The sequence below is a fragment of the Protopterus annectens genome, chromosome 4.part1 (genome assembly GCF_019279795.1).
Source record: "Protopterus annectens isolate FY-2018-M chromosome 4.part1, PAN1.0, whole genome shotgun sequence".
Lineage (NCBI taxonomy): Eukaryota > Metazoa > Chordata > Ceratodontiformes > Protopteridae > Protopterus > Protopterus annectens.
Window position 1 is genome coordinate 502,783,521 of NC_056734.1, and position 9,993 is coordinate 502,793,513.

The 9,993-nt window shown below is 42.8% G+C and overlaps 1 protein-coding gene across 5 annotated transcripts in view; it reads left to right on the top strand.

The window, feature by feature from the left end:
- The window catches only part of PIGX (phosphatidylinositol glycan anchor biosynthesis class X), a 462,292-nt gene that overhangs the window by 140,266 nt on the left and 312,033 nt on the right, over positions 1–9,993 (top strand). For 4 of the 5 annotated variants that reach the window (XM_044070313.1, XM_044070318.1, XM_044070314.1 and 1 more), the window contains exon 4: positions 9,183–9,393. In XM_044070313.1, the coding sequence (XP_043926248.1) occupies positions 9,183–9,393 (211 nt within the window). Of the gene's footprint in view, positions 1–9,182; positions 9,394–9,993 lie in introns of those variants that run through there. The other variant, XM_044070312.1, reaches the window with a different exon arrangement.

A 9,993-nucleotide genomic window follows, 5' to 3' on the forward strand; every position in this document is an offset into this window, starting at 1 on the left:
CCAATTTGCATATTGCATACAAATGTCCTGGAGATGCGAGCACTGCTACTAAAGTTGCTATTCAAACTTGTAACATGTCAGTTGTCTCCTATCCCCTGTGCTGAGAATCAATGAGGGTTTGGCAGTGGGCGATCTGCTCCAACTGTGCTGTCTTGTAGCGATGCACATTCTGGGGAAAATCCAGCATCTTGGCAAAAAAGCTCAGCAGGACCATCCTGACTCCTCAAGTGGTGTCTCAGTCAGTGGCAAATATGATTTTCCACATATGGGGTCAACTGTGCTGTGATCTAGTCGCCTCTTCACAGCAACAAATGCAGCAGATTCTTTGCCCCTAATTTCCCCTCTGGGACAGTCTTGTCAGAGAGAGATGCACTACTCCATGTTTGGCCTCTGGTCTCCTTTATGCTTACCTTTCCCTGCCTCGAATACCAAAGTTTCTTCAGAAAGCACTCCGGTTGAAGAGCAAAGTCATCTTCATTGCCCTCTACTGGCTTCAGCAAGTATGGCTTCCCTTCCTATGGTCTCTCCTAGTATGTCCTCCTTGGACACTGGACCCCAGTCTAGACCTTCTGGCATAGCCATTGAGAAGGATTCATCTGGATATTGCAAGCCTTAAGTCGACAGCATGGTTTCTCCAATTCCAGCGATGGCTAGACACTCCAGTCTTCTCCAGTTCGCAGAATTCTAGTCTTGTTCCACAAACCTTTGAGTAGGAAGATTTATAAGAGTAAATGGAAAAGGTTTTCCTCCTGGGCTCAACAGAAAGTTGGATCCTTTCACTGTTCCACTACTGGCTATTTTAGATTCTCTCTCCTCCATTTTTTTGTGATGGAGCAAGCTTCTCCACTATTAAAGTTCATCTAGCAGCCATCTCCAATTGTCACATCTGAAGTGATGCTTCTCTGTACATACTGTTGAAAATTTTAAGGGCCAAATACAAACAAGATACTGGGTACTGGTTAATTTTACAAATATTTTTGTGAACACAGATTAAGATATTTAATGTAGATAAGAAATTGTTCCCCAAATTATTGGAATTCTTGCATATCAATAATGCAGGGGAAAAAAATCATACTCGTCACAAACTTGTAAAATTCTTAGATTTCACATGTTTGGACAATTTCTTTTGGAAGTATTCAAATTTATAATGGACTTCTCTGAAAACTAGAAGAAAATATTAAAATCTGCAGATTAAAACGACATCTTTGTTATATCAGACAAGTTTCACTTGGAAATGCTTACACACAAGTTTTTGTCACTCCTAACAAAATTAACAGTTATGCATAGCTCAAATAAAGTTAAATGTTGGAGATGTGATTCTGAAATAACTGATTGGATGCATATGGTGTATGAATGTGAAGCAATTTCCCCTTTTTTGGAAAGAAATCAATAACTTTAACTCTGGTCAGATGCAATATTTCTAAATCTTTAGTTTATTTAATGGTCCGATTCCTGAGAATTCCAAAAACACAAGTGCCTCTTTGGTCTATTCTTGCTATAGCCAGAAAAGTAATTACTGAAAAGTAAAGTTACTCCCTCTAGTGTTGAATTTATTAGTATGGCAAAAATTGTTTCCAGTAGTGAATGGCTTAAATTTAGACTAGCTTGGAAAATATTAATAATTGTTAATATGTATAACTTTGTATTTATTGATCAGCTGTGGACCTATGAAAATAGTTATTTGCTTGTTTTATAATTGAATTGTTTCAAAACCAAATAAAAAAAAATGATGCCTCTATGGCTTCATCTAGGTTATGGAAGGCCTTTGCTAAAGGTACTTTCTTACTGAGACCTCCAATAGGAGACCCTTCCCCACTTGTGAGATCTGACTATGATGTTGCAGACTTTGGTGCTACCATCATTTGAACCTTCAGCTAAAGTAGACCTTAGGTTTCTGTTTTGGAAAAAGTCTTTCTAATGGCTGTAACTTCAGCGAGAAGAGTATATGAACTCAAAGGAGAAGAGTATCTGAACTCCAAGCACTCTCTAAGCTGCCATGTTTGATCTTTCACAAAGACAACCTTGTGTACTAACCCTTCTTTTCTACCAAAATGTGCCTCTGAAACAAATATCAGTCAAGTGATCTACTTACCAGTCTTCTTTCCTAACATTTGCAATAAAGGAGAATATGCCATTCATCTTTTAAATGTACATGGGTGACTTCGTTTTTACTTCCAAAGGACTAAGGACTTAAGGAAAACTGATCAGTTTGTCTCTGGTCTTCCTATCTTAGTAATAGGAAAAAAACTGCAATTACTGTAGCCAAATGGATAACTGATTGTATTTCTCATGTTTATTTGAAAGGTTTAATCCTGCCAAGGCAACCAAAAGCTCATTCAACTTGGTCAATGGCTACATCAGCTGCATTTTGATCTAGTGCCTCCATTAATATTTGTGCAGCTGCTGTATGGGTCTAATGCTTGTACTTTTTATTTCTCCTTACAAAATTGGATATTTCCAGAATCGGAGCAGCATTTGGTTCTGTGGTTCTCTGGAACATCCTTCCATGAGGACCACCCAAGGTAAATGTAGCAGAGGATTCTGCCCCATTCATTGAGGAATGAATAAAAATTGCATCTGATATAAAAGTTATGTACTCACCATAAGTCTGCATTCATTCTTCATCTTCCCCCTCTCCTCCCTGTCTGTTTGGGAGAGATTTAACTGAATTATTAGGAACCGTAGTTGCTGATGTTCATAGTGTTACCCTGCTGCAGTCATCACACTTGGGTTTTCCTGTCGTCAGGCGGTCCCGCAGTCGGCCTGAATTCCAAAGTCTAGGTCCAGCGGTTGCTGTCACTTCTTCCCTGACGTCAGTGCGCCAGGGGTATATGAGGCATCAGACGCCATTTTCTTCAGTCTTTCTTGCCGCGTGGTGCCCGTAGCAGAAGCAGTTTGCAAGTGCCGGTCGGCAGACTCCTGAGATTTTCAAAGTTGAATTTCAGATCCGAAGTCTTCAATAAAGCTAAGTACCCCGTTGGGGAAACTTTTCTTGCCTCAGACCGATGTCAGAAAAAGTTAACAATTTGTATTTCTTGTGGGAAGCAAATACCTCATAAGGACTTTCATTCTTTTTGTATACCTTGCCTAGGCCCTGACCACGACGTCACTGGTTCTCTGTTTTGTGCTAGGTTCAATAAGCGAACTATAAAGCGACGCTTTGATTTCGCACGACACTACTTCGGTAGGAAATTTAATTACACTGTGCCATCGGAGCAACTGACTACCGGCGTGCATAAAAAACGCAAAGATAAAGACAGGCAGCCTAGATCCAAGCCATACTCAGAGGCCTCGGCTGGGCCGGTCACCGATTCTCCGGTTTTCAGTGAGGTGCCTACGCAGCCCCTGGCTACCACAGAATTGGAACCCCAGACCGCTTCAGATTCTCTGGCAGAGAGTTCTAGGCCAACGCAGTCATCTTCTTTAGGCCCTACCGACGACATTGCAGAAGAAGCCGGCGCTATAGAAACACCTTCGGTTTCAGAAGGTGTCTTCAGACAGACTACTCTCACCATTAAATCTTTTGCTAAGCTTAAGACTCCTCTAAAACCAAAAAAGACTGCACTTCAGTCTCCAGATCAAGGCCCCATGCCTAAGAAACAGATGCTTAAGATGGCTGAAGATTTTAATTCTTTAATCAGGGGTTCCCACCCACCCCCACCCCCACGACAAAAGGCCTAGACAAGAGGATTATGCCTCCTCTGATCAACTGTCCATTTCCTTAGGCTCCTCTGAGGAACAGGATTACTCCTTCCCCCCCTTATGAAGATTCTGATGCTGAGGATTCCATTCCCTCAGCTTCTCCCCCTGAAGACTATTCCTTTGGGGAAACCTTACATACCATGAGGGAACATTTCCACTGGGAAGGTCAGGAGTACTCCGACTCGAAGAAAAGGCTCCGAGAGATTCTTTTGCTCCCCCAGCACAGGCCACTTGCTATTCCCCCTGTTTTAGACATTGTGGATGATGTTTACTTAGAATCTAGTCTAAATCCAGATTCTCTACCTCCCTGCTCCAGCCAAACCAGACGGATACTATAGAGTGCCTGATTCACACAAATTCCTTTACAAAAGCCCTGTTGCTGATCAATCTCCCAGGGTCCCAAAGGGGCTAAGGCTTCTATGGCTAAAAATCCAGTACCCTCAAAGGGATTCCAGAGCACTAGATAGGTGGGGGAAGAAGGTTTACACCTCAGTTACTCTAGCTATGAGAGCATTAAATTGTCAATTTCACATGCTTAAATACCAGCAATTCCTAATGTCTCAAATAAAACGAAAGATGAGCACGCACCCTCAACAGTCTGAATTCAAGGAAATGCAGGATCTGTTGCATGCAGCTGAACAGGTGGGCAAACATACCTTACAGTGTGGATTTGATTCCTTGGAAGCTTCCTGTAGAGCAGCTGTTACTGGGTCTGTTATATGTAGGCATGCTTGGTTAAAGGAACAAACTCTGCCTGATCATGTTAAAGCAAAGTTACTAGATGCACCCTTACAGCCGGATGTCCTATTTGGGGTAAAAGCAGAAGAGGTTTTAAAGAAAATGGAGGATAAGGCAAAATCTATGCAGACTGTCAAAGATTTCTTACAGGTACAGCCCCCACACTTCAGCCGAAATTGGCCAACAAAAAATTGTCCCTTTCCAGCTTCTGACAGACCACAGAGGGGTAATTACAGGCGCCCAAGGGGCAGAGGACAAGCACAAGTCCCTTACAAACATCGACAATGGGGCACTGCACCACAGAAGGGAGGAGAAGACCGGTCCTAAACTACTAGAAGGCAAACTCAATGACTTAAACCGCCAAGCAAAACTCTCTTGGCAGCTCCCTTGGGAGGAAAATTAACACTTTACAGACAACTGGTGCATCATCACAAAGGACAAATTGGTCCTAGACATTATCTCACAAGGATACAGATTCCATTTCCACACCTTGCCAAGGATAAAAGGAAAGCCAAACTTGCCACAAAATCAATGGGCAGAGGCACAAAAACAAATTACAGCTCTCATGGACATGAGCCATTCAACTGGTACCTACACAGGAGCATGGCCAAGGATTTTATTCAAGGCTCTTTCTAGTTCCCAGAAAGGACAATGCTTGGAGACCCATTCTGAACCTTTCAATTCTAAACACCTTCTTGCAAGTACCCAAATTCAAGATGCTAACACTACAGCAGCTTTTTCCCATGTTGGGCAAGAAAGCATGGCTAGTAACGTTGGACCTCAAGGAGGCATACCTGCATGTCCCTATCAGACAAAATTGCAGAATATACCTCCATTTCATTGCAGCTCAACCCATTACCAATTCTCTGCACTGCCTTTTGGCTTCTCTACTGCGCCCAGGGTCTTCACAAAATGCCTGGCACCAGTAATTGCATACTACAGACAGAGGAATTCAAATATACCCATACCTGGACGACTGCCTCATCCAAGCAGAAAGCAAGGACATTCTCTTATTTCATCTGGCTTTTGTAAAACACCTAAGTTGCCTAGGGTACACAGTAAACGAAAAGAAATCAAATCTAGTACCCTCACAAAATATGACATTACTGGGTGCCAGCTTGAATACAACGGCCCAGATGGCTTATCTGACGCCAGGCAAACTACGACTGACTCAATACTTCAAAACAATGGCAACAAAGACCCAACTCCCTGCAAGAACAATTCTGCGGGCCTTGGACTTCATGGCATCTTGCATACTACTAATACCATTTGCAAAACTGCATATGAGGAAATTGCAATGGTACCTAAAAAGCGTATGGACTCAACACAGCCACAGCTTGGACACAATGATGCCTCTCATTCCCTGCCTTCAACAGGAGTTTCTAGGGTGGTCACAAGCATGTCACCTCAACAAGGGTAAGCCTTTCACCTTACCCCCAGCCAGGCAAACTATGACAACAGATGCATCGGACTATGCCTGTGGGGGCACACATGGCAGGACGGTGCGTTCAAGGCATATGGACTGCAGATCAAAGGAATCTGCACATCAATCAAAAAGAAATGCTAGCTGTAAAGAATGCCCTGACAGCCTTAAAGGACCTCTTACATCCAGGACCGCTTACAATAGGGACGGACAACACCACAGTAATGTGGTACATAAAAACAAACAAGGGGGTACACATTCCTACCCTCTATGCAGACAATGACCTTGTGGAACACAGCACTGGCTTACCAAGTTCAATTACAAGCTCAATTCCTGCCAGGAGAAAAGAACACATTGGCAGACCTAAGCAGAAACATGGATCCCCACGAGTGGAAACTGGATCCACAAGTATTTGCAATGATCACTCAAAAATGGGGGCACCCAGACATAGACCTGTTTGCCAGCCCCCAAAACTACCAGCTAACAATTTTGTACAAGGACATTTCACCAACAAGCTTGGAAAGTGGACGCACTCTCAGTTGGAAAAAGCTGACAGTATATGCCTTCCCTCCATTGCCCCTTCTCACAAAGATGCTGCTGAAAGTCAGGATGGAGAGACCCCGAATGATACTCATTGCCCCAGACTGGCCATGCCATCACTGGTACCCACTACTAAGGAATATGGCCCAGGGCCCACCATGGATTTTACCACAAATTACTCATCTGCTCACACAGCAAGACAGTCAGATTCTACAGTCGGCTCAAAACCTTAAATTTGGCTGCATGGCAAATCACCTAAGCAACCATCCAGCTCCTCTTTCACAAGCTGTTATGGATGTTATTCTGTAAGTCAGGAGGCCCAGCACCAGGAAAGCCTACTCAGACAAATGGAAAAGGTTCTGCGCCTGGAACCAAGCTAAAGACCAAAATATCCTTCAACCAGACATACTTCAGATTCTACAATATTTAACTGAGATGTTAAACAAAGGGTTTTCCTTTTCATCTATTAAAATCCACACCTCAGCTATTTCAGCTCACTACAACACGGATCCTCCCTTATTTTCACATCCACTTCTAAGGCAGTTTCTCAGAGGGGCCAAAAACATCAGGCCTCCCAGGAGAGCACCAACACCAACTTGGGACCTCAATTTTGTTCTGGAAAAACTTACGCTACCTCCTTTTGAACCAGCTTTCTCAGCTGACTTAAAGTTTATATCATGGAAGACTGCCCTGCTGCTAGCAATTACTTCAGCAAGAAGAGTCTCAGAGCTTCAGGCACTAATGGCAGTAGAGCCTTTCCTCATTTTTCATCAAGACAGAGTTTCTCTACGAACTAACCCCTCCTTTATGCCAAAGGTGGTATCCAGTGTGGCTCTAAATCAAACCATCCATTTACCCACCTTCTTTCCTAATCCACAGAACAAAGGAGAAAGACTCCTGCACTCCTTCGACATTCACAGGCAACTACGTTACTACTTGGATAAAACTAAGGTTTTCAGAAAATTTGACCAGCTTTTTGTATCCTATGCTAGAGCATCACAAGAATCTGACCAGCTTTTTGTATCCTATGCTACAGCATCACAAGGAAAGGCTATCTCAAAACAGACCATTTCCAAATGGATAGGACATTGCATACGTTTTTGCTACACCCACCATGGAAAATCAGTTCCTGCTAGCATAAGGCCCCACTCGGCAGCAGCTACATCTACAGCCTTCCTCAGCGGGTGCCAACCAAGGATATTCTGGAAGCTGCAACTTGGAGTTCAGTACACACCTTCACCAAACACTACCACTTTACTCAAGACTAGAGCTGGTTTCGCAACTGCAGTTTTGCAGGGCCTTCTAGCCTCCTCTAACCCAGTTGGAATCCACCTCCCATCCTTAGCTTTGGGATTCTACCAAAGTGTGATGACTGCAGCAGGGTAACACGATGAACATAGTACAGTTATTTACTTACCGTAAATGTAGATGTTAGAGTGTATACCCTGCTGCAGTCCAGGTTACCCTTCCTCCACCCCCCTCTGACCTAACAAACTTTTCAATACCTTACAATCTGATACAACCTTTGGGGTGTATTTGCTTATAACTGGAGGGGTGTTTTGTTTGTGCTAAACTTTTATTATTGGTACTATCTACTGACCACCTTTTGGGGGGCACCTGACATCTGGGGCAAGAAACTGAAAAGTGGCGTCTGATGCCTCTTGTATACCCCTGGCGCACTGACGTCAGGGAAGAAGCGACAGCAACCGACGCCGGACCTAGACTTTGGAATTCAGGCAGACTGCGGGACCTCCTGACGACATGATAACCCAAGTGTGATGACTGCAGCAGGGTATACACTCTAACATCTACACTTATGGTAGGTACAAAACTGTACTTTTTGAGCTCCTGAACTTTCGGCTATCACTTTTCTGCCATAACTATATTGAGACACTTTGTTGTCGTATGGTATATAGTAGCAGCAATATCTGAGGTAATTCAGTATTAAGGGGCATTGTGGGTAAGGAAGGAGCTGTAGAGTCTGATCTTAGAATATAAAGAAAATGACAGAGGTGGGATCAGAGGATCTGATCCAAACTCATTCACTGAAGAATGAAAATGGGCAACACATGCATAGTTATGGCGAGTACATAACTTTATTTAAAAAAAAAAAAAAAAAAAAGTGGTAAATTTGCATATTATGAATAAATGTTCGTTTAATGGTGGCACAAAGTATTTTGAATGGTGATTTGCTGAAGTCCTTGAATGTGAGTAAACACTTTTTTTTTTTTTTTTACGGTTGTTTTTGTAACTTTTCATGTGTACTGATAGTCTAATTGCTAAGGAAGGGGGTTTGTCACTTGAATATTGAATAATAAACTAAAACCAAATAAAATTGTGCATTTTTTTTTCCCTTAAACAAAAAAAAGTTTCATATTGTCTGTGGCACAGCGGATAGTGTTCTTTCCTCACAGCAAGAGGTTCCCCAGTTTGATGTTTGGCTAGGATGCCTTCTGTGCGGAGTCTACATATCCTTCCAGTGTTAATGTAGATTTCCTCCTGATGCTCTACTTTCCTCCCACATTCCAGTGACATGCAGTAGGTATGAGTGTGGGATGTGAATGAACTACTGTGGCAGGGTTAGCCACCTGGCAGTGTAAACCTTGGCACTAGATTGTTGAAGTGACACCCTGACCCCATGTGCAAAAATAGGAAAAAGGGGTTGTAGATGGATTTCATATTGTCATATTCGCACAGCATGTTTGAGAATTTGAAGTAATTTTTGTTTTGTCATTTTATTTATAACTGCAATTTTTACCTCCATTTGTATTTTGTGCAGGCCCTTTTATTGAAACCAGTTGATATTGAAGCTCCAGAATATTTATCATCCAGTCAGACTGTTTTGGTCTACTTGAAGCCTGATCCCAGCTGTACAAGATGCTACACTGCTACAGTACCAGTGCATGGAAGATATCACAGACCATCTGAGGATAAAAGTACTGCAACAATTACACTGGAAAATCCAAAGCTCCTATTACATTGTCTTAAAGGTAGGTACCATATTCACCAGCTTGTTTCTCACTTTTCCACTTTTTTCACACAAATATAAAATATCTACCCCAGCTGCATGGCATATAGTGATAAGCCATGAATACAGCCGAAAGCAGCCTGCGAGTAACTGCTCTGCTGCCAGAGGTTGCTGACAGGGAGGATGGGCTTTGTTTTATCACTGCGAGGGAAAGTGTGGTTCTTGGTTGGTTTGCTGATGCTCTGGTGCAAGCGGAGGCTTGCTGGAACCAGCAAAGCATGCACTGAGAATGTGGGCAGTGGCTTTGTTTCCCAGTCAGTGATGATAGGGCTTTGCCATTTCATGCATTGTGTGGCCAAGGGTCTCTGCGATGTTGGTAGGATACCAGTAGAGTTAGAAATACTCCTCATGGGTGCCAGTGTGGCTTGTTCCCCTGGTGGCTGTTGTCCCCATATAATATTGGGCATGTCATGTGTATGGAAGATGATGAGGATTCAGCCTGATGGAGAAGGGATTGGTAGGTATGGTGGCAGAAGGATAAATGAGCAAGACCTGCATACCTTGGAAGTTTGCATCAAACATCTGCTGTACTAAATATTAATGAAAAACATGTAAGTTTTGT